Source organism: Electrophorus electricus, chromosome 11 (genome assembly GCF_013358815.1).
Source record: "Electrophorus electricus isolate fEleEle1 chromosome 11, fEleEle1.pri, whole genome shotgun sequence".
In the NCBI taxonomy this organism is placed as follows: Eukaryota; Metazoa; Chordata; class Actinopteri; order Gymnotiformes; family Gymnotidae; genus Electrophorus; species Electrophorus electricus.
Window position 1 is genome coordinate 3,618,594 of NC_049545.1, and position 27,121 is coordinate 3,645,714.

Consider the following 27,121-nt stretch of genomic DNA (forward strand, 5'->3'; position numbering starts at 1 on the left):
AGATGTTTGTATTGTAGGGTAAGGGCACTAATAAAAGTAAATCAATATGGGGGCAAGCTAAGCCGCAACCTTGGCTGCCCGCTTTTATCTTACGACGGAACATACACTCGGATGACGTGGCGGAGCGGTGAGTGTTGAGTTTCCCTGCTCAACGTTAGCTCAGCGCTTCTCTCTATGATTGGACGACACAGACCATGTGAGAGTTTTGTATCAATCAAAGCGGAATGCGATGACTATTCGTGAAACGCTTTGCGACATATTCGTATGAGAAGATCCCAAGACAACCACTGTCAGAACCAGGAAGAAGGGAGGTGGGATATTTCCAAAAAAGCTAATATCCCAAATTAATCGGAAAACTTTCCTAGATAATGATGGTGCCATTCAGGTGGAGGAACGCAGTAGCGGTCTTACTGCCGGTTTTAAGTTTATTAGTGCCTGTGCGAGCGGATGAACATGAACACACGGTAAGAATGTTTTCGGGCCGAGAAGCCTTGTCTTATTAGCCGGACGGTTGATAAGTGTTAACAGAAGAGTTTTAACAAAACAATACTTAACACAGCTGAATATGAAAATCAGTTCGCCGGGTCGATGGCCACGTATGTTGTGTAAAGTTGTCTAGCTCCGGTTTTCTTCGTCCTTGATGCTGATACTGAGACAGAAACCAGCTTGATGAATGCTAGCTAGCAAGTTAGCTAGCCTGCTAACTTTAGCTCTCTAAATACTGTCACTCCCACAGCCAGCTGGCCAGTTAAATGCACAAAAGACCGTTTGATTACGAGCGGTCTGATTTGAAGTAAGATTAACATCTTATGTTGTTATTGTAACCGAGTAGTGTGCAAAATCTATTGCTTTCTAGTTAACCCGAATCAATAAAGTCGGCATAGGCAGAAAGCTAAGATGGGCTAGGCTAAGCTAAGATAGCTATGATTTGCTCGCTGGTTAATATGTCCGCCTGTGCACAATCACACACATCCGGATCGTGTAGGCCCGACACGGTAGTTAGCCAGGATCAGGACACGGTGACACAAACTAATCCATCGGTTTGGTTATAGTTTAATTTCTGTTGCTTAAAATTCGCAACGCAATGCTAAATAAAACAAGCACACACACACACACCACACACGATCGATCAGTATAAGGAACTGTTTTTTTCTTTTCAAGAACGGTCTTGAAAAATGTTTTAACACTATATCAGTCGGTGGCAGACTCGAGTAAAGCCTGAAAAAGCAGTGCAAATGTGTGAAAGATGGCTAACGTTAGCTAAGAATGAGTCCGATCAACTGGCTTTCTGTCCGTGTTGGTCGTCTTCTCTTGAATAACTGATCTTTGAATGCGCTAGTGTGCTGAACAGTGAATGTATTGTCAGATCCCAATGAGAGTTTACGATTACACCTCGACTACTAGCCAGCTGATTGTATAATTTTGGTTAGGTGCATAATTATATATTTAGAATATTGCCTGCGAGTTATTTATACGGCTCTCGACTGCTTTGCCAGATTTTTGTCTGTAGGTTTTTGTTTCCATTCTTAAGGAAAATTTACATTGTCTCTCTTTCTCGTTATCCACCTCCCACTCTTTTTTGTTACTCAAAATCAAACATAGAGTACCTTTTAGCCTCCCATGTGCTGAGTCTCATTTTCTCTCCTCATACAGACCATGGTTCAGATGTCTAAGTCTTCAAACATTTATAGTACTGCATCGGGGGCAGTCTGTATTTCACAGTGAGAGAAAAGACATCCTATGATGATTTCCATATTGATGTCTTTCTCGTGAAACACGCTATAGACACATTAAAGATTTCTTTATTCATGCTGTGTGGTGCACAGTACCTTTTGTGGCAGACCCTTACTTAACTCAAATGACCCCATAATGTGGGGCTCACAGACAGTGTCATGTAGTGCTTTGTTATATGTAGTGCACTGTTATAGCGTCTGGAAAAGGACTTTACTATTTTTCTTATTGGTAAGGTTTGTTCTTGAGCCATTCATTTGAGAGAGCAAACTTTTAATAGTAATATTTGCTTTTGGAGTGTGTTGTTGGTGACCGACATGGCAATAGTTTTAATACATGTCAGGTGTCCTGTACTCAGGTAATAAGAGTGCTAAAAATCATTAGATGAAAAGAAAAAAAACCTGCTCTTAAGATGGTACAATGGCAAAATCTATTACAGACCAAAGAATATAGTCATAAGTTATTGAATCTTTTCATTTGTGAAAAGCACTTGGATGACAGTTTGGTGTATTGGGAACAGGCATGAATGTGTGCTTTGCTGAAAACATTCTCTGCAGAACTTTGGATTAAACACCCAGGATGAAAACCTCCAACAGGTCTCACAAATGAATTGGCCCAATTGTATTAGGAAAAAGGAATGGATGAATGAGACTAAGATGAACTTTAAAAATGGTGTGGAAAACATTGTATGTCTGTCTTGAGCAAGAGGTGCTTAATTGTACTTGCTTTCTTTAATGTCGATGAGAACAGCACCATCCGAATTCTGACGCCTAAAAAGAAATGCGTTTCATGGTCAAATTCAGCGAAGTGCCTCACAACTCATTTGACTTGCACAAGAGTTTTAAAAAATCAAACACCTTTTAGTGATCATAATGTGTGTCCATCTTGAAGATTCTAAAGTAATGTTAACATGTACTTGTGCTATAATTTCTAAATATGTAAACTGATATGGAAACATTTTTTCCCCAAAGCTGACAATCAACACTCTAACCCAAAAGGCCATTGAATTACTTATAAGCCAAAGTGTTATAACACAGACTATAAATAACGGAGTGTCACACGACAAATAAATGTCCATCTCATTTCCCAGTCCAAACCATCACTTCATTTGAGCAGTAAGTGATGGTTTGGACTGGCCCTTACCATGTGTGTCTCATCTATGCAGGTAGTTCTTCCACTAGTCTCATAATTTAATGTTGGTGTCTACCATGCAAAAAAAGGTGGCTATGGGATCACCTTGCTGAAGGGTTAGTCTTGTTCAACTGGATCAGGTGCTATAGCAGTGTTACCCATTCTTATCCCCCTAGAGCTGCACCTCTGTGTACTTCAGTGTCACAACTGTGAGTGACTCATCATTTATCCAGCAATGTATGGCACGTTAAAACAAAAAGGAAAAAATATATTCTTCTAACCAGGATATGGGTATGAGCCAGGTGTTTGCCTAGTGTAAGTGAGAGCTAAGACTTTAATGGTTGTGGATTAGATTGTCATTTGAAGAAAAAAGTCAAAATTCCTAAATCCCTGCATAACTCATTCTGCTGATCTTTGAAATCCCTAATCTTTCTTAAGAGTCTTTAGACTGCATCACATTACCTTAATCTTTCTTAAGAGTCTTTCGATTCTGCATCGCATTACTAGGGTGGGATATTGAAATTTTGGGCAAATTTTTGGGATCTTGAATTTCGCCCTCAATTCTCACCTATCACTGGCCACAGTTATTTTTAAATTGGTCAAAATCAATAACGAAGTTTAAGCATACCGTGTGTGATGTCTTTGTCTTTGTTTCTGTATAAATGTCAGTGTGCCACAGTTACATTTTTTTAAGTGACCTGATGGGATTATTCCGTGATCATTTTTACTTGGTGTCAGAGCTGTGTGCAGTAGCTGGCCTATTCCTGTCATCCGGAGCTAAATGGAGAAGTATTGGATAACGGTGTGTCCATTGTCAGCTCACCTTTTTCCATCAGGTGCATTAAATCATGAAAACCTATGCCTTTTCGTGATCCTGCACTTGGAGGAGTTTGTCAGTGCCGTATGCAAGACCTTGTGAATTAAGTTCAGTGGACGTGACACATTTTGACACATGCATTAAACCTTTGATTTTCTTCCTGGGTTATTTGGAAAAAAAAAAAAAAGTGAGGGGTTTCTGACTAGCTGGCGGCAGCGTTGCAGACGTACTCCGCTGCTTCCTGAGTGCAGGTGGTTTGGAGCTCCCCCTGGCTTCACAGCTGCTTGCCTCACCCACTGAGCTGGAAGCTGAATGAGGAACTGGACATGCCTCTCACAGTTTGCCAATTATAATGACCCTACATACCAAGCGTTGCCCATGTCAGTGTAACTGAAGAGAACCTTTTCCCAAGATGATAATTTTTTTTTGCTTTTTGTGTTTGATTTTGTTTTTGTAGTACACAGACAAAGAGGAGGTGGTTTTATGGATGAACACAGTGGGGCCCTATCACAACAGGCAGGAGACATATAAGTACTTCTCCCTGCCGTTCTGCGCGGGCATCAAGAAGACCATCAGTCACTACCATGAGACGTTGGGAGAGGCTCTGCAGGGAGTTGAGCTGGAGTTTAGTGGCTTAGACATCAAGTTTAAAGGTAACTGTCCTTTTGCCATTGTTTGCATCCACCATGTTTAAAAACACAGGCAGTATTAATAATAATATAACAATAGTGTTATTAATAATAATAATAATAATAATATTAGATGATGATAATAATAATAATAATAATTATTATAATAATAATAATAATAATAATATTAGGTAATAATAATAATACCAGTTGGATAATATAAATGATTCATGCCTGCTTGCCAATGTGTTATAGGCCCACATATGTGAATTTAGTTGCTATGACTGTTCGGTAAATGAACTTTTCAACAAATGCATTTCAGCAACCCAAAGCACTGTTTACGTCTATTATCATTTAAATCTGAGAAAATCCCTACAGTTTTCAGCTGGTAATGAAAGTGCAATCATAGTTATGTGTTCCTATTGGAATTTACATATGGGTACAATGGGAAAAGATCCTTTGTAAAATGTACTGTAATGCATTTTTCCCCTGTGCATTCATGGCTTTTTAGGTAAGGGGGAGAATTAATAACCTGATGTATTTCCCTTCACAGAGGAAGTGATGCAGACGACATACTGTGAAATCGAACTGGACAAGGCCAAAAGAGATGCTTTCGTCTATGCAATCAAGAACCACTACTGGTACCAAATGTACATTGACGACCTTCCTATCTGGGGTGAGCAGTTCAAGAACTTTGTGCTTAGTACAAACAGCCTTCAGAGCTTCACAATGCCCATCTACTTTGCTCAGCCTCAGATGCTGTATCCTCACTAGTTCTGAAAGTGTGTGTGTGTGCTGTATCTGGTTTTCTGAAACTCCCTGGTCCACTGATCTTATTTTGCTAGTAGTAGTAACAGAAGTAGTAGTCGTAGTCGTCATTTTGTGTTGTATATGTCAGTTACAATGGAATGTTTCTTAAATGTCCCTTAAGAAAGCATGTGGCTAGCCTGAAAGTGTCCCAAGACTTCCTTGCTTGTACTGAAAAACTGATTTGATGACTGTGCCTCAGGCATTGTTGGAGAGGCAGATGAGAACGGGGAAGACCATTACCTCTGGACTTACAAAAAGCTTGAAATCGGCTTCAATGGTAACAGGATTGTGGATGTTAACTTGACCAGCGAGGGCAAAGTCAAGCTTGTACCAAACACAAGAATCGCCATGTCTTACTCAGTGAGTACATCTAAGCTCAATTTCTCCCCACATCTCCTGTAAATATTGTCTTTACCATATACACCTGACCCAGTGTAGTTTAGTATGTTGGTCCTGCTGATATATAGCTGTAGACACATAGTTGTCAGTGTGCTTATTTAAATCGGCAGTGGTAGCTCAGTGGTTAAGGTACTAGATTTCTAATCGGAAGGTTGCTGGTTCAAGACCAAGCACTGCCAAGTTGCCCCTGAGTGGCCCCTGAGCAAGGCCCTTAACCCTCAATTGCTCAACTTGTACTCAGTCAGAATTGTAAGTCACTTTGGATAAAAGAATCAGCTAAATGTCTTAAATGTAAGAGTTACTGGAAAAATTCTGTTTCTTCTCTTGACTTTTTTTCCCCCAATGCTGTAGGTGAAGTGGAAAAAATCTGATGTGAAATTTGAAGACCGTTTTGATAAATACCTCGATCCATCCTTTTTTCAGCACAGAGTAAGTACCTAATATTTAATTGCTAATGGTTGTCATTTATCTCTAGATTGCTAATCTTAGTAATGTACAGAGAAACTTTCCCCCTAAATGTTGGTCAATTTCTCTTTTCCCTTTCTACTTGCAGATTCACTGGTTCTCCATATTTAACTCCTTCATGATGGTGATTTTCCTGGTGGGTCTGGTGTCTATGATTCTGATGAGGACACTAAGGAAAGACTATGCCAGATACAGCAAAGAGGAGGAAATGGATGATATGGTGAGGAGTTACTGTTTCTAAATAAACTGCATTACCAGGGCCTTACTCAAATGGGCTGAACAAAAATTGTTCTAATGCTAATATGCTAATTAATATGTATGAACTTTGTAATTAGATTAGACGATTCATTTGTATATGTTTGTTGCTTTGATTTACTTGTGGTCACTTCATCATTTGTCTCAGTTTGTTTGATTCGGGAAATGGGCACAGAATTGATTTCTCTTGGACCCATGCTTTAGTGGGGCTGCGCACAGAGCACTCAGTCTCTGACATCACATCTCTCTCTGTGCATCTGTGAACAGGATCGAGATCTTGGGGATGAGTATGGATGGAAGCAGGTCCACGGTGATGTGTTCCGGCCGTCAAGCCACCCTCTGATCTTCTCCTCCCTTATTGGCTCTGGTTGCCAGATCTTCTCAGTATCCCTCATTGTCATCGTTGTGGCCATGCTTGAGGACTTGTACACCGAGTAAGTCACATGGCTCGTCTCAAGAAACGTGCCAGACCGAAAAGCCTTTAGATGACGCCAGTATTTTTTATATTACTAGAATGTTGTGGATATATTAATAGTGTATATTCTTCTCCTCTTGTAGGAGGGGGTCCATGCTGAGCACAGCCATATTTGTGTATGCTGCCACATCCCCAGTGAACGGGTACTTCGGGGGAAGCCTGTATGCAAAACAAGGGGGTAAGAGTATTGGACTGTCTGCCTGAAGTGTTGATTCTGAGCCGGTGTCCACCATCATCCATCATCCTGGCCCAAAAGACAAACGCATCATGCATCTGGTGTTGCATACATGTGAAGATTCAGTCACCATACTGCATGGTATCATAGCAACTTAATGGCCCTGTTCACACCTTCCATTAACATGCGCCTTAGGTGATTTGTTTACAAGGGACTGGCAAAATGCTGAAGGAAGTTCGGTGCACATTTCCTGTCACTCTTCCACTGAATTTGTTTTCAGACAGAAATCGATGATTACATTCCATTACAGACCATTGCAAACTTTTCAGTCACACCTGTTAGGCACACTTATGAATGAACAGGAGAGGAGACGAAAGTAAGTAGGAAAAGCAGCTGCGTTCAGCCATCCATTAGCATAGCTTTATTAACTACACGCAGAGTCATTTGCAAATACTATCACAATTATATATTTTTTGGCTATGGAAATGACATGGTTGATATTGGGAGTATTTTGTTGCCGTCAGCGTTGCATCAGGACGCGTTTTCGTTCACACGACAGGTGTATTGTGGCTTTATGCATCACAGACCACCTCCAAAAGTGGTTTGAGTGATTTATAATGCATAAGATTGTTCACACTATAATCTAATCAACCAGGATGCAGGTTAATGCCAGGTGTGAACATTGGCAATGTCTCAACACGTGTGTCATTTTGATTTTTACAGCATTTGGTAGACACTCTTATTCAGTGTGAATTATGGAAGTGATTTGTCAACTTGGAAATACATTTTTTCATAATTCTGCTCTGTACAGGCTAGAGGATGCCTATGAATCCTGAAAGGCTCAAGCTTGAACGCGATCATGTTATTGCAGAGTATTTATGTTGCCCTGTGTTCGTCTGGGCAGGGAGGCGGTGGATAAAGCAGATGTTCGTCGGAGCCTTTCTGATCCCTGCTATGGTGTGTGGCACTGCCTTCTTCATCAACTTCATCGCGATTTACTACCATGCGTCCAGAGCCATCCCATTTGGCACCATGGTGAGTGATAGGCCAGCCTCATGTGCCCATCTTCCAGGATTTGGAAATTGAGGTATAATTAGACACTTGAGCCAAGTTGTCATATTGTATTTGCTCTTGTTTGTTCTGAAGGTTTTGTAATTTGCAATAATCAATAGGTTCAAAATGGTCCGCAAGGTCATCAGAGATTAGTCAGAATCATGGGCGTGTTTTAATTAGGGTGGAGTGGAATGATCAGGCATGTTGCATGGTTTCTCTTTGTCATGTTTTCATATGCCTAAATTATATATGTCTACATCAAAATGAATGAATGATTTTCATCTGATTATGGTGTCATCAGCTTATCTGAGGGGTTCATCTTATCTTAATTCAAAGCAAATGAGACATGCCAGAGTTTGTAGAGGCACAGAGATGTTGCAGAGACGGGGTCTCGGTGCACGTTCAACATGCAGTTCATGTCATCCGAGACATTGGCATGTTCTCTCTGTCCTGTCTCCAAAATGAGCAGATAAAATAATTACACTAACACACTGAAACAGAGAAGCCACTAGAGGAGGGTGGGCAGGTGTGCCTGCTCCACACACTGCACTCTATCCACTGCAGGGCTGCGTGACCAGAGGTCTGAAAGGGTGTAAGGAACGACAGGTTTCCTACGTATGGGAGGTGTGTCCAGACTAGAAATATTATCTGCAGTAAACCACTGGACACCACTAAGAGAAATATGGGAGAAAATGTTTAATAACTGTGAGTAATTGTAATAGATGGTTATTTAAATGGTTAAGAGAAAAGTGCAGAGTCAAGCTTCAAAGGTTCCGTTCAGTACCAGTGCTCAGGCTTAAAGGCCCTCATCACGGTAAGAGGCTGGAACAAACTTCAAGCTCATGATAGAAAGATAGTCAGATGAATTCCACCAACTGAATTACTGTTGATGCTTAACCATGAATTGTGGCGGTTCAAATTCAGTTTAAATATCAGCCTTATTAGGCATAAAATAATTGTCCCTTGAACTATTTTTGATGTTGGATATAGCGCTTTTTTTTTTGACTGATACAGATATCTTTTGCACAATTATGTTTGTGTGTTTAGTTTTAATATTTTTCTAAGAGAAGTATTGAGGCCTGAAATTAACTTTTTTAATCTTCTTTATGAAGCAGTAATGCGTATTTAGTAAATAGACTTCATGAGTGAATCTTTTCCCCCCCCTCCTCTGATGAAGGATGGAGGATTCTCTCACTGCGTCCTATGGAGTGAAGGGGCTGTGTGATTCGGCCTGTCTCTCTCTCTGGTTTCCAGGTCGCGGTGTGCTGCATCTGCTTCTTCGTGATCCTACCTCTGAACCTGGTGGGGACGATCCTGGGCCGGAATCTGTCAGGGCAACCAAACTTCCCGTGCCGAGTAAATGCGGTGCCCAGACCGATCCCGGAGAAGAAGTGGTACGCTCTTGCTTTTCCTTTAGATAGCGTGTCTTATCTACTAGGGTACCCTATAACCAAGGTCAAAATGCATCCTGCACTTCAAAATTGTGCAAGTTTAATTCTCTCTTTGAGGGAATCGGGTAAATGTATTAAAACTGATGCTTGCGTATCAGATGTGATAGTGGAACAGTTTTGTATGTATCTACACACCTCTCACATACAGTTTTATCAGCATACTAAATTAGCATATTGCCCAGTGTGTTTGTTGTTTTGGTTTTGTTTGTTTGTTTATTAGGTTCATGGAACCAGCTGTCATTGTATGCCTGGGTGGCATCCTGCCTTTTGGCTCAATATTCATCGAGATGTAAGGCTCCTCTTCTGTCCTGCTCAGTTTTCCTTTCTCATATGTGGTGACCAGTACCAGTAAAGGAAATCCATTCTCCTGCCCCACACTCTCCACAGGTACTTCATATTCACGTCATTCTGGGCCTATAAGATTTACTATGTGTATGGCTTCATGATGCTGGTGCTAGTGATCTTGTGTATCGTGACCGTCTGTGTGACCATTGTCTGCACCTACTTTCTGCTCAATGCTGAAGACTACAGATGGTAAGCGTTGCTCACTTTAGGAGCTCCTGAAGAACAACTTTTCAGTAAATGAAGCTGTTAAACGGAGTTACCAATGACTGATTTTTCTTTTGCAGGCAGTGGACAAGCTTTCTCTCTGCAGCATCTACAGCTGTCTATGTTTACATGTATTCCTTTTACTACTATTTCTTCAAAACAAAGTGAGTTTGACCTCCTCGTCCTCCACTGGAAGCTGACCACTTGGCATTTTCTTTTCAACTCTAAACGTGTTCCTGTATGGTTGTAACGGGTCCTGTTGTATCTTCTGTACCCTTTGCTACATGTTGATGAACCTCAGCAGCGCTTTCACATATGGCTATTTTTGACCTGTGCAGGATGTACGGCTTGTTTCAGACGTCGTTTTATTTTGGCTACATGGCTGTGTTCAGTACAGCGCTGGGCATCATGTGTGGTACGTGCCAATTTTTTTTTTTTTAAGTAATTTACTTTGTACATGGGATTGTTCCAGTAGACCGCTATCAGAAGTTAATGATTTACTTAAAAATAAACTTAACTTGTATGTTCTCAAACTTTTAAACAGGAGCAGTTGGTTATATGGGTACAAGTGCCTTCGTGAGGAAGATCTACACAAACGTCAAAATTGACTAGCAGACTTGCAGAGGATCCTTCAGCAGGGGCGGGCACAAGGTGTTTGTTTTTTCTTTCTTTTTTTTTTTTTGCAAGAAGAGATTGTGATCTTATCTTGTACAAGTCTAGTTTTCCATTTTCTCAAAGTCGAGGTTGCAAAGACGTGTATACAAGGGCATAATGTAAGATGAAATAAAATGACTTATTTTTAATTTTTTTTTTTTATTATTAACTGTTTCATTTCTTTCCTTTGGAGCAATGCATAGAATTTATGCAGTTTAAAACGGAAGAAGGTGAGCCACAACCTTGGTCCTATCTCTGACAACTGTCCCACCCACCATCAGTGAACATGGACCTGTATGGATGGAATAGTCTAGCTCTCTTCAGTGAAGAGGCCAAAGTATAGAGAGCCTTTGTTCTATTATATGAGAATATTGGAGAGTTGGGATTGTGTCCATGCTCTTACATGTCTGTTTTGTATTACCAGCTTGAGTGATGCCGTTGTGTGCTTGTTTTTGGCAATTGTCTCGAATCATCAAGAGCATAAATAATTTTTGCATTTACAAAAATCACATTGGATTCCCCCCCACCTCCCCACCCCTTTTAAAATCTTGGTGTTCAGTTTTCTGTAGCCAGACTTGTTCACATAGCACCATTTTCTTTGTTGTTGTTGTTGTTTTTCCTTTACTAGTTTACACTAAGTAGTTGAAATCAGCTGACTGGAAATAAATAGTTTGGGTCAAAATTACTTGGTTCTATCATGGTTCCCTACCCAGCAAATTAATGTAGGACTGGTCACCTGAGAGATGTGTAGTTGGCCGATTTTTAACTGGTTGTGTTGGTCATGTTGTGTTTTCAAGTTTGGTCTTTTAATGTTGGGGTTTGAATGAAGTCTGTGAAGATAATATATGGATGGGGTAAACCTGTATATAACCTTAATAATATAACTGTAGATGTAGATCCCAAATGTATTTTGGTTGTACAGATTTATTACAGGGTGTTTTTGTAAAAGACCTTCAGCTGAAAGTTGTTGTTTTGTTGTTTGTTTTTTTTTAGCTTGGGGTGGGCGGCACTGTTGCAGCTTGGCTATTGCATGAAGTTTTCACCTAATGTATCAAGTTATATTTTTGTATTTACTGTCCTCCCCCATCTGCCATACAGATTGTTAAAACATCCAAAATCTGAAGTGCTTGACTTCTGTGCTGCTCTTAGACAAAGTAGTATCACTTTTTTTTTTAAATCATTTATGATTTAAAGCTTTAAATGGCTCACCATTTAGGTAAACAGCCGCCACCCTCATGCTAACTCATATCCGTTACAAGGAGCAACATTGTGAATGTCAGACACATGCTGAGTTTCTGCAAGCATACTGTAAAAAGAGACGTTAATGTACACTTTACTAGATGTTTTCATTGCTACAGGAAGTGCCACAAATGCACTCCCAGCAAAGCTGAATTTTTTTTCCTGCTTTGTAAATACAGTATGTAACTAAAGATGTCAGATGTGGCAAAAGCATTTTTCTAACCCCTAAAACAGCTTAAATTCTAGTTGATTTCTGGTTCCTCCTCATGTCATGAACGGAACATTTTAAACATGCTATCAAAAACCTTGTTGTAAAAAGGAAAAAAAAAAATAAAGTTTGTGTACGGAGGTTATATAGGCATGTTTTGAATTATACAAATGATCTCGATTAATATTTTGGTGAAATACATTTCCCAATTCCTAAAGACAGCCAAATAAGGAACCACGTTTGAGAATTACACACATTTTCTCTGTAACTGATTGCACTTTTCAATCAATAGAATAAAAGAATGGTGTGATGGCAGTTTCATCTGTCTTGTTATATATTTAAATGTATTCTTACAATTCTTCAAAAGACCTTACAGGCAGCAATGACGGTCAAGATATTAAGAAAAAACACCCCACTAAGATGAAGCACAGATTACTGAAATGCTAACATGTTTGCTACATATCCAGGAAAGGGTGTTTTACTTTTTTGATTTGTTTTGTTAAATTCTAACAGAAATCAAGTGCTTTCATGTTGCATGTTCAAGTAGAAGCAGAGGTGATTTTTTTTTTCTTTTAATTGACCTTTTCAAAGTACTCCTTTGAGCCCTCCGGTGTTGGCTTTATCTGAAACGATAACAAAAAGGCTATAATAAATTCATGAAACTCATGAAGTACACTTTAGCCTTTGATTAAGCTCTTTTTTTTTTTTGGCCCAATTTGATGACAAGTTTGGAATCTTCACACAAGAACGAAGGTGGCAGAAAGCCTTACTGTGGGTGACTTTGGGGTCCAGCTGGCTGGGCAAACCACTCCATGTGTCTCCACAAACTGAAAGGCCTTGACAAGTCGCAATGTCTCCTCAACAGAGCGTCCCACTGGAAGGTCGTTGACACTCATGTGTCTCACTAACCCATTTGGATCAACAATAAACAGCCCCCTAAAAGAAGAAAACTATCTTTAAAACTGATAAGAAGGAACTGAATACTGCAAGGTCTTGGCTGACTGAGTTAACTGAAAGTTACTGAAGATTCTAGAAGAAATCAGACAAATGTGTGCCAAAGAATAAATAAAAATTGTCAACTACATAAAATACAATGTTTCTTCATAACACCTCAGAGCTATTCCTGGACCCTCAAGGAGGACTCCATAGTCTCTGGAGATCTGCTTGTTGAGATCAGACAGCAGAGGGATGTGGATTTTTCCTAATCCTCCAGTCTATAAGCAAACAACCGAGATGCCAAAGTTCAGGTTGTGACATCGCTTATTATTTCTAATGCACAAACATGAAAGCCCTTTTTAGGTCATCATGCCCTCATTAAGTGATGTATCCAACAGGCTGTGCCAGGTGCCAAAACTGATCTAGTGACGAGTGGAACTTTACCTTCCTAGATGTGTTTGTCCAGGCAAGGTGAGTGAAGTGAGAGTCCACCGACACGCCCACTACGTCACAGTTGATATCCTGAAATTCGTTAGCCTTGTCACTGAAAGAGATGATCTCTGTGGGGCAGACAAATGTACTGCAAAGAGGGAAAAAAAAAAAAAAAGTAAATAAAACTAGCCACGAGTTAATTTGTTTCCTCATTAGGCTGCACCTAAATTCTATGGACAGCAGATAAGAACCACATAATAATGAATACAAAACATTTCATTCTAGTGTGGAAAAATCATTCCGACATATACTAATGTATTTACAATAATATGATTATGCAAGAGTAACCAGACAAGTGACTGAAGTGAAAGTAAGCACTGCTATTGCACCTATGGCCAAAGACCCCCCCCCCCCAAAAAAAATCTTACATTTACAAAATGACTTACAAATCAAGTGGATAGAAAAACAGGACCAGGTATTTGCCCTTATAATCATCTAGACTGATCTCTTTGAATTCTCCATTATAGACAGCTGTCCCCTTGAAGAATGGTGCATGCTGGGTTACTGCTGGCGCGCATTTAGCAGTGCCTGTGTTTTGGAGTAGTTAAAAAAAATGAATAAATAAAAAATTAATGCATAATTTATACAAAATGTTACATAGGGCAAACTGGCGTTTTCCCCCCTTGCATGAAACTTACTGCTAGAGAAGGTGGCTTGCGGTGCAGCAGAACAAGGGAACACTTTTGGAGCCCTTATCACAGATGCGCTGTTTAGCGAGGTCAAGGTCCTCACTGCAGATCTGCTTGCCTGTATTTGGGGAACAGTCATATAACTTACACAGGCCACCACACTCGACACCTGTGCAACACAGGGTAAAAGATTCACTGAACTTTAAACACAAGGACCATTCAGCAAAATAAAGTGTGCACAACTTAATGCAGATTAATGCCAATAGTGAGAACATTTCTTAAATGCAATTCACACAGCACTCATGGATTTCATTTGCTCGCATGCAAAATATACATGTGCTCACTCATACTTACTTTGCTACAAAATTGTTCCACATGCTTAGATACATCCTGCTCTCATGCAAACTTGCTTTTCTGCACTCGCAAATCTTTTTATGCTCTTGTACTCGGGTTTTCAGTTACAGCAGTGGCAAAATGTGATTAAATATACATATTTAATATACATATTCATTTTGTTATGCCAACATGAGTGTCTCTTCAAGGTCAAAAGTGTAGTTTCTCATCTTCTATTTTCCATTTTCAGCTACAGCCTGGTGGGCAAAATCCTCGTCAGTATGGTAATGACTACAGTGAAGTGTTTGTATTTCATCATGTGCTATCTAGGTAACCATTACACAAAAATCTAAATTTAAAAAAAACATTTTGATGAGCTCATGTAAGGATGCAAAATTTATTTATAGAGCAAAAACCTGTCTCTCTGCAGCCCTAATCAGATGTTGTTATTTATATTTAGGAAAGAAATGCTGGAGTAACATCTGCCTTAATGTCATTTTTAGTAGTGCTGATCTTAGTTTATAGTCCCTTAATTGAAAAGCTTCTTATATTGCAAGCATAATTGTTTGATTGTGGGAAGGGTGATTTTGTTTATGATACATAAGCCTCTCACCAGTATCTGTTTTTACAGAAATAACAGTGTTAGTGTTTTAATTTTTAAAGTCTTGTTTTAGTTGTTTAGTGCATGACTGTCATCACTTATTTCATTGATCATTTCCAAACTATTTGAGTAAGCATCCACCCATAAAGTGTAAATGTCCAGACGAAGACCAGATGCAGAATTGCAACATGTTGCAGTTAATTCAACAACCCCTCCAACACCTTCTTTCAAAGCAAGCCCTGGATTTTTAGTATTGTAGATTTGTGCAGACCAAGCTGGACAAATCTTCCAATATTTATCTGGAAGTTCAGCTTAATTTCTACCCATGTATTAAGACTTTCCTCCTGACCCCACACTGCCAGTTCTTTGAGAACTCACACCCCCCACACAACTAAAACAATGCATAAACTACTGTGTGTGTACATTCAAAAACAGGCCATATCATCCCATTTGACCAGAATTTTTATTGTTTATTAACTTTCTAAGCGGAGCGGAACAGTGCACCTTTCTGTTCACTTATTTTCAGTGCAAAAATAAAGTGTCTGCCCCCCCCGGAGTGGTGACCATGTTTGTGCGCATTCTCTTGCTACAGACAGCTTTACTTCAACAGAGCAGCAGCGACGTTTAGAGGCCAGTGACGCATTGTGGCCTTACCTCCACCCACTGCGATGGAAGTATACTCAGTTTACGTAATCTTCAGAGTTACTCTTTTACATGCGTTTTGTCTTTTGCCAAAATTGCTGATTTCGTGGAAATTATTTTGGAATTTTGAGCAGTCGCCACTCGACACACGACGCTAATTCTTCACCAATTTTAACTATTTTAGTTTTATATATAAGTAAACCAATATCGCCAAGTTGTCTACGAAAATAAAATCAGTTTTATGACATGAAAAATTAAATATTTTGGAATTTTGTATTGCAATTCAATTCCTTCGGCGCAAGTTTGAATGTTTCTGCTCTTGAAGGTGTAAATGCTTTCTTATGTAATAGGTGACTTTGCTAAATCAAGCCTTTTCTCCAGTGCCATCACATACATACATTATATATATATATATATATATATATATATATATATATATAAAAAATGTGTGTGTACAAAGAAAGCAATGAAAATAAGTAATGCAACCGAAATATTAACAGAACACTCGAAATAAAGCAACGTGCCACGTGAGAGGTGATCGATAAAAGCGCTGCAATGGCATCACGTGGGCTACACTTTCCTTTACCTGCGGCACTGTTACTGCTTAAAGTAATATATTAATATTTAAAACAGCAGCATGTGAACACAATTTGACAAAGTACATCATTAAATATACAACTTGATCCAATAATAATAATAATAATAATAATCGCAAAAAACCAACTCAGGCCTAGAGAACTGAACTGATGGCTGCGCTCTCAGCAGATTGCATGATGTAGGCCGTTTTACGATGAAGTTAGCTCTGCAAGCCAGACTTAAGAAACAGAAACATCCGCGTTAGCAGCTATAACTCATAATTCACCTCGGCTGTGTCAGCAGCTACGAAAAACATGGTCAGATAGCAGCGTGAAGGTAAAAGCATACGAGACGTTCGTGCGGCGCAGAAGGTGAGAACACGCAGAGCGCTTCGCTTCTACGAGCTCAACGGATAACGCAAGCCTGCGACTCCAACGAGCCTCCAACGAGCCTCCAACCTACGCCACTCACCAAAGTGCCCAGACATCTCACCATGGAGGCCGCCATCTTTCAACGTTTGCATGCGAATCTGCCCGCGACCGTTTATGACGCAACAGCCGCGCGCGAGGCCCGCCCGTGACACACGTGACCTCTGCGGAGGGGTTTTTTGGGGAGCACCGGAGGCATGCTGGCAGGTTGCATGTGGTTCTTACCTGACCATCTGGACCCCGCAACGCTGCGCTTGGTCAAATGGACCTCAATCTGGAATACTGGCAGAGCAACGGGAAGGTGCGAAGCGCACTGCTCATGATCTTTTGTTAAGGTTTAGCGCAGACTGTCGCGTCCTTATTTTCTGCCATGTTTTCTAGACTTTCCTGAGCAGACTGCGCCTTTGGTTGAGTATTCTAGACCCTACATTCATCCTGTCATCTGATGTGAGTCGGTGGAGATCTCCGTGTGATGCTAGGTTTGATAGTCTAAAGTCATGTTTTCATGTGCTGTATATCCAATTCGAAATTCTTTTTTTCTGGCTATAAATGACCTCTGATGCTGTTCAACATTAAATCCGCAGTCAGCGAGGTTTGTTTGAATACAAAGTGTGGTATAATTCCAGTTCACCGTTAACAGTTTTCCAAATACATACCTTAACAAAACATATGAAATGGTTTGTTTTACTGTTTACAAACAATGCAGATATAACTGACAGTGTTCCATGCAGAAGCTTTATTAAGGGTTTTAAGCATTATGTGCTGGTGCAATAGTTTCTGAGCATGTGGTTTATGCATTAATGCATATTTTCCATGCCTTGCTGTTGTAACAGATACCACCTTAAGTTTTTTTTGAATAGCAACATCACCAGTACCAGGGCAGACCACAAGTTTGTTAATACAATATAAAAACCATAAAACTAAACACACTGAGTGGAAAATCTTATTCTGAGTTTAGGCACAAAAGGGCTTCACTGACATTTAACGTGGTCACCATAACACATGTGCACAAATCACTTCATCGGTACAGTTTGTGTAAGCTAATAAAACCCTACTTCACAGAAGAACACATAGAATCTGGAAACACTCACAGCAGGAACAACCATAGCATATTCCAAAATAAATGTATTATGTTCAATTTTATGTAAAATATAAATATATGTAAAATATAAATATAGCTACAGTTGTTCAGTTATTGTATTTTAATCTTTATGTGAATTGTGTATTGCAAAAGGAGTTCCAGAGTTTACAAATGTTAATCTGAAGTTTTGTAAAACCAGCAGTACTGTGATTACAAATATCTTTGTCTGTGCTCTCAGGCTGATATTGAGAAAGCTCGCTCTCTGCTCAGGAGTGAGGAGAAGGAACAGAAGAATGGAAAAGTAGGCTAAGAGATTGTCATGAAACATTTTTTTTTCCCGCTCATACTCTGTCTTTATATTTGTCTTTATGTTTATTTCTCTAGGTTGATGATGCATGGCTGCTATCTCTAGTAAGCTGCTATTACCTTACATACTACAATGGCTACTTTACATTATCTGTTTATGTGAAATTTTCACATAGTGCCTCCATAAAGAAATAAAGTACTTTTATAAATAAAAATATCATCTGAAATTGCTGAGATTGTTTTAGAGACAGTTGTATTTAAAATCTAAAACTGAGCATTTTTTGCTGCTCCTAGTCATCTTTCCATACTGACACTGGATCATTGATTTCCCCCATCTTTCGACCTCAAGGTAATGATGCTGTGCTCTCTGAATGCCAAAACTGGAACAATTGGGTAACTTTTTTAACATGGGGGTCAATAGTTTTCTTTGGCTTCTTTTACAGCCTACATGCCTATATCATTGCCTTTGGTGAGTGTTAATAATATGCATTAGTAGTATTTGTAAGAGTTTTCCTGGTACATCAAACAGTACATTGAAGTATAGCAATATCCGTATATAAAATACTGAATCTTGGTCAGTTCCTTCCCTATATCCTTAAATAACTAATCTACTCTTGCTCTTCTGTTCTCTAGGTTTTAGCAAGTTTTATGCCCCATAAAGGAGTCAAGCCCACCTTGTTCTGGCATGTAAATATGTTTTCAAATGTTACTTTTCTTTTTGTTTTTGAAATGTAGTTTGTTTTCCCAGCCGAGATTGTGAATCTTTTGCATCTGCAATCTGCAGTTTTTGCTTCAGAGTTACAGTGCAGGGTTCAACCATGCCAACAGGAATGCAACAGCTACATCGGTAATCAAGAATGCTTTTTATTTTTTTAAATTTTCTTTTCAAAACCAGACCACTATAAATAAATCACTGATTTCTGCTGTTTTTAAATAGGATATTTTTTATAGATTTGGATGTTCTCTAGAGCAAATTTTGAGCCATGTTTGACTATTTGATTGTAAAAAATGGGGCGTAAAGTATATTTAGCAAAAAGTTAATCTTTTGATTTTGTAAAGGAAAAGAAAACGACACTGAATCAGTCCCTTCTCATCACTGGAACAGTTACTTATGCAGCAGTTGCAGGGGTGAGATTTGTTTTATTCTATACAAATAAATCTAATTCTATGAGGTCCATATCAACTGTTTCTTTTTACATACTTATTAGGCCCTTCCTCAAATTATACTCTGGCACCTGCAGGCCATCAGTGCTGCAGCTCAGGTCTTCTGTAGGTCGGTGCTCCCCATCCCACTGTCAGGTCAGCAAAACTCCCTTCTGCACCATGTCATTCTTTAATGTTATTTATGGTCATTCATATGCCATTATGTTGTTGGCTGATACTATGCCCAATGTTCCAGCTTCGCTCATTTGTTGTAAAGTGGATTTTAAATGTATTTGAATTTTAAATGTAAGTAATATGGATCTTTGCTTGCTAGCTGGTTTGGCTGCCTTCAGTGTGTTGGTTGTGAGAAGTGAGGAATCGGAGAATGGAATACAGATTTTTGATTCTAATGGGAATTCTGTTGGTGTCTCAAAGGAAGCTGGAGCCAAGGTGAGAATGCAGTTGAAGCCAGTTTGAATGTGGGTGCACAGAGAGGGATTGCTTTATAAAGGGGCACCATTGCTGATATGAGCTGATATGAGAATTAAGATGTAGGTTCAGTTCTTCACTATGTAATGACTAAATATGATATCATCATCATCATCATCATCATCATCAATTGTGTCAACGTTGCATTCCATGTTCTGTTCAGAGTACTTCAGTGGATTGATGTTGTGTTGTATTTATTTATTTTTCTTAATTTTCTTTCTTAATACTTATATTTTCTTTATGCTTTTTTGAGTGCAGTATTAAGTGTGAGATGAATTCTACTGCATGGAAGCTGTCAAAAGTTAGATTTCTGGAAGAGCTGGTTAAAATTAAGCCATTAGTATAATATACAGTATAATTGTGCTCTAATTATGCCAAGAGTATATTTTTAGAGAGTGTCATCTCTTTATACTTTAGGTCTTTGTAACATTTTGCCAAATAATTTTGCACCATTGCACAACCATTTGCTCTGTGTCACAGGCTGTAAAGGAAACTGCTATATCTCGAGCAACCCTGTTTGGTACAACGACCACAGTCCCTAGCTTGCTGCATTTCCTTCTTAAGAGGTACTGCACAACTCGATGCCACCTAGTACTAATTTCAGTATTATTTGGTAATCTTAGTCAGATCTCACTCACAGTCCCAAGAGTAACCCTCTCTCTCTCTTTTACTTCAGGGCAAAGTTCATGCAGAGGAACCCAATGCTATTTGCTTCTGTTAGACACATTAGTACTGTTATTGTTTTCGGATTGATGATCCCTGTATCCTTTAGTCTTTTTCCACAACTTGGCAAGGTAATGTGCATCAAACTGGTTTGGATACAATGTAATTACAAATTGTAATAATGTATTTTGTATAAAAAGAAATATAATTCTTTTAACTTTTGTTTCTATATTTTTTTTAAAGATTAAAAAGGAACACCTAGAAAAAGAGTTGCATGCCTTAACAAGCGATGGAGAACTCTTTTACCACAGAGGACTGTAACCAGCACATCAGAACCAACACTGGCAAGATGGTGATGCATCTACACCAACCCCTGTGCGTAGCATCTTATTGTAGACATCCTGTGGTCCTTCCCAGTTATATTCCTGCTTATGATTTCATCTAAAGGGTTTTGTACATTGGACTGGAGAATGCATTTCACAAAGTTATTATATACAATAAATCAGAATGCTTGACAAAAAAGATTCTAAAAGTTTGATTTAATATCTGGGCAACACTGGAGTGTATTTAACAAAATAATGTTGCTATTGCTGTTAACACCATGCAAATGATAATTGCCTTAAAACTCATATTGCTGTTATCAATATTATTTATGTAACCTTTTACATTAGAGCACAATTTTGATATTAGTGATCACTGCTATGTAACTGATGGTGAGAAAAACAGCATAAAATGATATTGTATCTGAACATTTAAGAAAAGTACATATAGAATATATATATATATATATATATTTTTTAAAGCACACCCTATGAAAGCACTCTGTATCTTTGTGTAGTCCTGGTGTATTCCGGCACAAGACATCACAAGTAATTTAAGGCCAATTAAAGGTGCTCCCCTTTAAAGACATTTTTAAAGAATTTTTATAAAAAAGAAAATACCCTTCACTTTTGAACATGTATTCTTTCAGCTTTCATATTCCTATATTTTTAAAGCGCTGATATTAACCTCATTGGGGACAGCGTAAAGCATTATTTATACTGATCAAATGTGACTAAAATGATCACACAAACGTACTTAATGAGAATCAAAATCAGAACCAATTTATATTTCATACAATCAATATAGTAATTTCTCTGTTCATGTTAATAATACTTTTTATTAAATGATAAAATTTGAGGATTTGTGCAGTTAATTGAAACATTTAAGCAAACAAAGCCAACTTAATTTTTAAAGGCATCTAATGAATCACCTTCCTTTCACACCCTAATCTCAACATGCCATCTTCGACATTAAACAAATCCATCCACACCATTTGCACTCATCAGGTCAGAGCGACAAAAAGAAGCACCTTCCCGAAGGAAGAGAGACATAGATGATGGCAGACAGGGTCTTGGCCACAGCTAAAAAGGCCGTGTCATATTCCTGTCTGAACAGGTCTGAGGCACATGCTGTATCCTTGAAAATAACAATCTTTATAACACACTTTGTAAATTCAATTTTGCAATTACACATTACATATGGTCACAATCATTTTCAGTATTAGCAGTAATCTCAGCGGTTCCCGGAGCGCAATGAGCGGTTAAATCTTCAGGAGCTGCTCGGCAGCAGCTAAGCGAAAGAGGAAATTCTCAGTTGCTGGGGGGAAGTGTCGCTGCTTTAGCATCTCCAGAGTCAACTTTGCGTCTTGCCCTTCCTCAGCAAGAGATACCAAATTATTGAGGATCTCCTTGGTCTTCACGGAGATATCCTAACAAAAGACAGAAAGGCAAAATGTAAATATCAAACTGGGGACAAAAAGGTAGCCACCGTGCATTTGTGCAAAAATCAGTTTACCTTGATAACTTGGACATCTGCACGATCTGTGTCCTCTGCGGACTGGACGATAAAGTGACCAATCTCCTTATGTAGTTTTCCCATCGCCATTGCCTCTGGAAGAATGCAAGAAGCAAATTAGAGTAACTATTCAAGGTTAAAGTAAGCGGTGACACAGCAAAAATGCTTGCCCGTTCCTCAAACACTGCAAGTGTATACCAGATAATGTTTAAAAAATGTTCCCTATATAAAACATATATATTTTAGTACATGCACTCACTTTAAAAAGAACAAAAACAAACAAAAAAAAAACCCTCTGACCTTTGGCATGTTGAGAAATGGTAATTTCACTGTCTGGAAGATTCACAAAAACATCGAAGAGATCTGATCTGTTGGTAACCTCAGGATCCACGAAGCCTGCAACATATCCTGAGCACAAACAGAACACACAGCAGCAATAAGAGTCCATGTCCATAAAAGTAAAACAATCTGCATTTTAAACTATGAGCAGTAAAAGAACATGGAAAAGCAGATACTGAGGCCTAAACTGCAGCACCCCCTGCCCTACCTTGATCAAACAGTCACTGCACAATAACATGCCCCTCCAAAAATGGAAATCCCTTTTTCAAGCCAAGAATATTTTTAAAATACCAACTCCCTCTATACCTGTACATGATCTTAGGCTCTCCAGCTCCCTGTCCTCCAGGTGAACGTACGGGTGCAGAATGGACCAGTCTTTTCGGTGCCATGCCAAGGCAGGAAGTGCTCTGTTTAAAGGGAAAAAATCGGATACACTGAAGCTGCTGGGCACACCTAGTTGGCCTGCTCTAAAAATGCTCCTTTTGCCTTTATCCATATTGAGCTGAAAATGCTACTCAAGGAATGTTCTGCAGGGTAGAATATATAATTTACATTTATGGCATTTAGCTGAATACATAATTATAAGTGTGATCCTGCAACAGCATAACAGAGTGGGGATAAGAGTCCGACTCAGGAAATAGCGATGCAATGCTGGGGATTTATTTTTTCCCCAAAATTCCAGTTACAGGGGTGTAATGCCATATAAGACCAAAAAGGCAAATAACCCTAATGAAAAATACAAAAAATATTTACCAGCAATAGCAGAGTCTCTTGTCTACTTGTCTAATGCTACTCTCAGTCTCAATCTTAGACCCACCAGGGTACTCTGTCTAACTGGCTATCGTCTGCTCCTTACACACTCTTTACCCTTGGGCTGGACCACATATAGGTAACTTAACGATTCAAGTATCAACAATTCAACATGGGAAACTTCATGATCCTAATAACATGAACTAGAATACAAATAATCTAATAATACCATGAACTAGAGTACAAATCCCCTCAACTCTCAGTGCTCAGGTCTATATGTTTAATGATCTACCACTGAATGACGACAACGCCATGGTTTTTACTCTAGTGCCACCATCGGTCATAATTTAGATGGTTTTTCAATCACTACATGTAAGAATGATTACTGTGGTGATTACCTTGTGAACTCCAACAGAGCCTCAACACGAGGGTGGTAGATCACAATCCTTTTCTTCAACATGAGCGCTGTGTACAGGATGATGGTTTCCATCCCAAACTGAGAAACTACATCTGCATCAAAGAGACGCAGGGAAAGTTAGACATCTCAGACCCTAAGCAGGATACCCAGGTCACAGTTATTCAGCTACATGTCAAACGTCTCTACAAGTGCTATATCTGGAGCAGTTACTGACCATCTTTTAGGTTCTTACAAGGAAACAATACAGACAACAATGCCAGCAATCAGCAAAGATTTAGCTATACAGTATAAGGACTACGGTACTCTGTGAACACTGGTTTTTATTCTCTGGTTCATTCTTTGAATAGAATACACTCATCTCTTACCTTTTATGGATCCGGCCAAGTAGGCTTTTCTGACATCATAATCCCTGATGAGGAAGGAACCATTCTCATCGCTTTGGCAGATACCCTTGGTTAGGACAGCAATGTAGCCCTCCATTATTTTTACTGGATTACCATGCTTGACGTACATCCTGATGAAGCACACATAGCAAAGCCATTTAACTTGAATTATGCAGATACAGGTTAAGACAGTCTGTTTGTGAAACATCAAATGAAACAGAGCAGTTCTGCATTTAAAAAAAGCAATAAGTGGCAATGGCTGACATTAGCAAGGGAACGCATACTCTGTACTCACTTAAGTATTTTACATTTAAACTAAAAATGACTTCCACTGTTGTAATAAAATATATGGCTTACCTGCACAGAACACGACTGAAAGCAGCATACTTCTCAGGGTTGAAATCCTTGGCTGTAATAACTACAGAAAAATGTGTAACCTTTAGGGGAAAAAACATCAGGCTTGGATCATGATTCGTCTGAAACATTAAACATTACAGCACTGGGTACAATCTTCAAATGTCATCACACCACTGCAACACATCCTGTTAAGCACAGAACATGTCCTTGTTTGACTCAAGTTACCTCTGCAAAATCAGTGTGTGGAAATATTTTAAAAACTGCTTCAAATAAAGGTATACATCAATTCTAACTCAAAGTGGTCAGCCACAGTTTCTGATGCCACTGTGACTTGAGTTTACAGAATATGTGGCTCTTCAATACTTAGGTCGTCAGGATACACAAATTCAACAGTGTACACATATTCAATAGGACTGAGCGTCACCCTCAGAGCACTAATGAGGAAAAGTAAACTATAAACACTGTGTAAATTGTATTAATGAAATTCACTATTAGATTAACATTTTAAAATGTTCTGCAGTTGATAAAATAGCCCTGCAAAATGCACCAAATTTGAAACTGGAGAAACTGTTCAACAATTTAATTATTAAATAAATCAAGCAAGCAAAACTACATTTGTGTAAATCTGCCTTTAGGTGGTATATACATACTATAAACCAAGGATTAATGACTTGAATTTTGGAGGGCCTCTATTCTGCTTCATTTAGTGCTATCCAGGTTCAAGTATAAATGGTACAAGTGGATATCAACTAAACTATGAAGCTCTGTAGAATAAGGTTTGGTGTAGCAAGAAAACCAAACTGGAGTGATGTGGTACTCCAGGAGATAACAGTCCTATTCCCTCCTAAGTATGTCATTCTAATATTTATCTTGGCCACTTTCAGTGCAATCTTTACTTTTTTCTTGGCAAGGGCTCTAATCCAAATCCACAGGGCACCTCAGAAAATCTTAAATCTACAACTTTACCTTCTTGAGGACCGTGGGCTCCTGGACATCCACGGTGCTGATGTAGTACCAAGTCCGATAGTACTGTCCAAAAACAAATGTGTGCAGCACTAGACTGTCCAGTGTCAGACAACATTTTCTCAAGAGCACATCACGCAGTTCAGCGCTTACTGAAGGGTAACACCACACCCACAGCGTGTCCGCATTGACATCCTTCTCTATGGAAAAATAACTTGTGGCTAGTCAAAAGCAATAATGTTCCCGAGTCTAGCACAGCTTTGTGAGTTGCCTGTTACAACATGCCTACTAAACCAGACAACTAATTTACTAATCAGTTGAATGAAGTACGTATGAGCAGGGCAATCACCAACCAGACATGTGAACCCTTGCTCTGAAGGATAAGTGGCATGTGTTTATAAACGCTCTTACCAATCAACCCGACACTCAACATCAGCTGAGTCTCGGACTCAGCCATGTCCCATTCCCGGAGCACGTTTTAACGTCTTCTCAAAAACCCGGTGGAAAACAATAAACAGCTACACTGACAGGGCATTGACTGGGTAATTCATTACTATAGTAAGATGTCAGTGTATTAATACTACATACGGACCCACTTCCTGCAGCATCCAACGAGTAATGGAAATCTCCAGACGTCTTTTTTAATTAGCTTTAGGTTTTAAGTAGATAGGTAGTTCTTTGAGGCAATGGACAAATTAGCAAAAATAAGTATGCATTTGAGACGATACAAAAAATATTATTTAGCCATTTAAAAAAGGTGCCAAACATACAGAAATCACAAACTATGACTCTGTCAACACAAACAGTCGCAAAACAACCAGCGGTCAGAAGCAATATAACTGCGCTCTTCCGGGAGTTTTTAAAATCCTCTCCACATTAGTTATTATATCGGTGTTGCCCCCTAACGTGGCGGTGGTGGTAGTACTGCCGAACTGGGACAAACGTTTGAAAAAAAGGAAGCTAGTTTATTATAGTATTTGTAGCTTCAAATATAGTATTTATTATAATGTTTATTATAGTATTTGCAGCTTCAAACAATCGGTTGCTAAGAATTCTAGTTCCAAAATCTCTCCAGTAATCTCGACCAAGATGACTTAATTAATGAAGCACAAGTTTATGCAGGAAAACGCTGTTTTTCATTCTTTAAAAAGAACATACATATAAACCTAAAATATTATAATTGCCTCACATACTAGCGTGGTGTTGGCCTAGCTGTTCGTAATTTAAGAGTGGTGCGCACATTACTCACTGATCAAAGTTCAAAGTTCAAAGAGGTGTTTTTATTGTCATTTCAGCTATATACAAGTACACAACAAAAACGAGACAATGTTCCTCCAGGACCATGGTGCAACACAAAAACAACAGTGCGACAGACAACATGCTACACAAGTGCAAACAGTCCAATATAGTGCAAAATGTCATTAAATAAACAATAATAAATACAGGACAGGACAAATACAAAATGAGTAGACAGTGCAATTATTTAGTACAGTACACAGTACTGGGCATATGTAAAGCGAGTTGTGCATAGCAATCAGTGACATGCTACCCTGAACATAGCAGCCACCGGTAGCAGCCAGAACAGTTCAGAGTACAGTGCTGGCTTAGTACAGTACTCTACAGCAAGTAGAATAATGTGATGTCGATTACATTAGACCTACATTTTATTGCTTCAGTATTGCTTTTGTTAAATAATACTATATTGCTAATAACAT

General features: G+C 39.0%; 4 protein-coding genes across 9 annotated transcripts; 2 read left to right on the top strand and 2 right to left on the bottom strand.

The window, feature by feature from the left end:
• The first annotated feature begins 264 nt into the window (after positions 1-264).
• tm9sf3 (transmembrane 9 superfamily member 3) lies at positions 265-12,356 on the top strand. Of its 3 annotated transcripts, none has more exons than XM_027014152.2 (16): positions 265-464; positions 4,137-4,332; positions 4,862-4,984; positions 5,318-5,478; positions 5,869-5,946; positions 6,071-6,202; positions 6,505-6,671; positions 6,796-6,890; positions 7,792-7,922; positions 9,195-9,334; positions 9,612-9,680; positions 9,779-9,925; positions 10,021-10,104; positions 10,279-10,355; positions 10,485-10,591; positions 10,788-12,356. In XM_027014152.2, exons 1-15 carry the CDS (start codon positions 369-371, stop codon positions 10,550-10,552), a joined length of 1,764 nt encoding a protein of 587 aa, XP_026869953.1. In that variant the 5' UTR covers positions 265-368; the 3' UTR covers positions 10,553-10,591; positions 10,788-12,356. The 3 variants fall into 3 exon arrangements, with proteins under 3 accessions (XP_026869953.1, XP_026869954.1, XP_026869952.1); XM_027014153.2 differs by having other exon boundaries at positions 10,798-12,356; XM_027014151.2 differs by having other exon boundaries at positions 10,485-12,356.
• Positions 12,357-12,611: 255 nt separating this feature from the next.
• Positions 12,612-16,829, bottom strand: prdx3 (peroxiredoxin 3). The gene is made up of 7 exons (XM_027014160.2): positions 16,722-16,829; positions 14,108-14,216; positions 13,856-13,997; positions 13,422-13,557; positions 13,152-13,255; positions 12,812-12,977; positions 12,612-12,664 (listed from the first exon to the last, which is right to left on the bottom strand). The coding sequence occupies exons 1-7, from the start codon at positions 16,755-16,757 to the stop codon at positions 12,614-12,616; spliced, it is 744 nt and encodes a 247-aa protein (XP_026869961.2). The 5' UTR covers positions 16,758-16,829; the 3' UTR covers positions 12,612-12,613.
• An 11-nt stretch (positions 16,830-16,840) lies between these two features.
• On the top strand, positions 16,841-21,275 carry sfxn4 (sideroflexin 4). Of its 3 annotated transcripts, none has more exons than XM_027014156.2 (14): positions 16,841-16,979; positions 17,060-17,125; positions 17,998-18,060; positions 18,144-18,170; positions 18,360-18,414; positions 18,509-18,534; positions 18,699-18,752; positions 18,850-18,912; positions 19,125-19,193; positions 19,274-19,364; positions 19,543-19,658; positions 20,178-20,263; positions 20,374-20,491; positions 20,604-21,275. In XM_027014156.2, the coding sequence occupies exons 1-14, from the start codon at positions 16,941-16,943 to the stop codon at positions 20,679-20,681; spliced, it is 951 nt and encodes a 316-aa protein (XP_026869957.2). In that variant the 5' UTR covers positions 16,841-16,940; the 3' UTR covers positions 20,682-21,275. The 3 variants fall into 3 exon arrangements, with proteins under 3 accessions (XP_026869957.2, XP_026869958.1, XP_026869959.2); XM_027014157.2 differs by having other exon boundaries at positions 19,307-19,364; XM_027014158.2 differs by lacking the exon at positions 17,060-17,125.
• Positions 21,276-21,441: 166 nt separating this feature from the next.
• dennd10 (DENN domain containing 10) lies at positions 21,442-26,244 on the bottom strand. 2 transcript variants are annotated; one of them, XM_027014154.2, is made up of 9 exons: positions 25,818-26,244; positions 25,410-25,606; positions 24,444-24,523; positions 24,069-24,217; positions 23,684-23,795; positions 22,842-22,942; positions 22,497-22,604; positions 22,197-22,291; positions 21,442-22,110 (listed from the first exon to the last, which is right to left on the bottom strand). In XM_027014154.2, exons 1-9 carry the CDS (start codon positions 25,861-25,863, stop codon positions 21,943-21,945), a joined length of 1,056 nt encoding a protein of 351 aa, XP_026869955.1. In that variant the 5' UTR covers positions 25,864-26,244; the 3' UTR covers positions 21,442-21,942. The 2 variants fall into 2 exon arrangements, with proteins under 2 accessions (XP_026869955.1, XP_026869956.1); XM_027014155.2 differs by lacking the exon at positions 25,818-26,244 and having other exon boundaries at positions 24,444-24,504.
• Positions 26,245-27,121: the final 877 nt, after the last annotated feature.

Coding starts and splice junctions, on each gene's coding strand:
- prdx3 (XM_027014160.2), bottom strand. CDS start 16,757: ATGGCGGCCTCCATGGTGAGATGTCTGGGCACTTTG. Junction 14,217..16,721: donor TGAGATGTCTGGGCACTTTG/GTGAGTGGCGTA, acceptor CCCCAAATACAG/GCAAGCAGATCTGCAGTGAG. Junction 13,256..13,421: donor GGACAAACACATCTAGGAAG/GTAAAGTTCCAC, acceptor GTTTGCTTATAG/ACTGGAGGATTAGGAAAAAT.
- sfxn4 (XM_027014156.2), top strand. CDS start 16,941: ATGGACCTCAATCTGGAATACTGGCAGAGCAACGGGAAG. Junction 18,415..18,508: donor CCCCATCTTTCGACCTCAAG/GTAATGATGCTG, acceptor CTTCTTTTACAG/CCTACATGCCTATATCATTG. Junction 20,492..20,603: donor TTTTTCCACAACTTGGCAAG/GTAATGTGCATC, acceptor TTTTTTTTAAAG/ATTAAAAAGGAACACCTAGA.
- tm9sf3 (XM_027014151.2), top strand. CDS start 369: ATGATGGTGCCATTCAGGTGGAGGAACGCAGTAGCGGTCTTACTGCCG. Junction 6,672..6,795: donor CTTGAGGACTTGTACACCGA/GTAAGTCACATG, acceptor CTCCTCTTGTAG/GAGGGGGTCCATGCTGAGCA. Junction 6,891..7,791: donor CCTGTATGCAAAACAAGGGG/GTAAGAGTATTG, acceptor TCGTCTGGGCAG/GGAGGCGGTGGATAAAGCAG.
- dennd10 (XM_027014154.2), bottom strand. CDS start 25,863: ATGGCTGAGTCCGAGACTCAGCTGATGTTGAGTGTCGGGTTGATTG. Junction 22,943..23,683: donor GCTCTGTTGGAGTTCACAAG/GTAATCACCACA, acceptor CCCTTTAAACAG/AGCACTTCCTGCCTTGGCAT. Junction 22,605..22,841: donor GAGCCTAAGATCATGTACAG/GTATAGAGGGAG, acceptor GTTTGTGCTCAG/GATATGTTGCAGGCTTCGTG.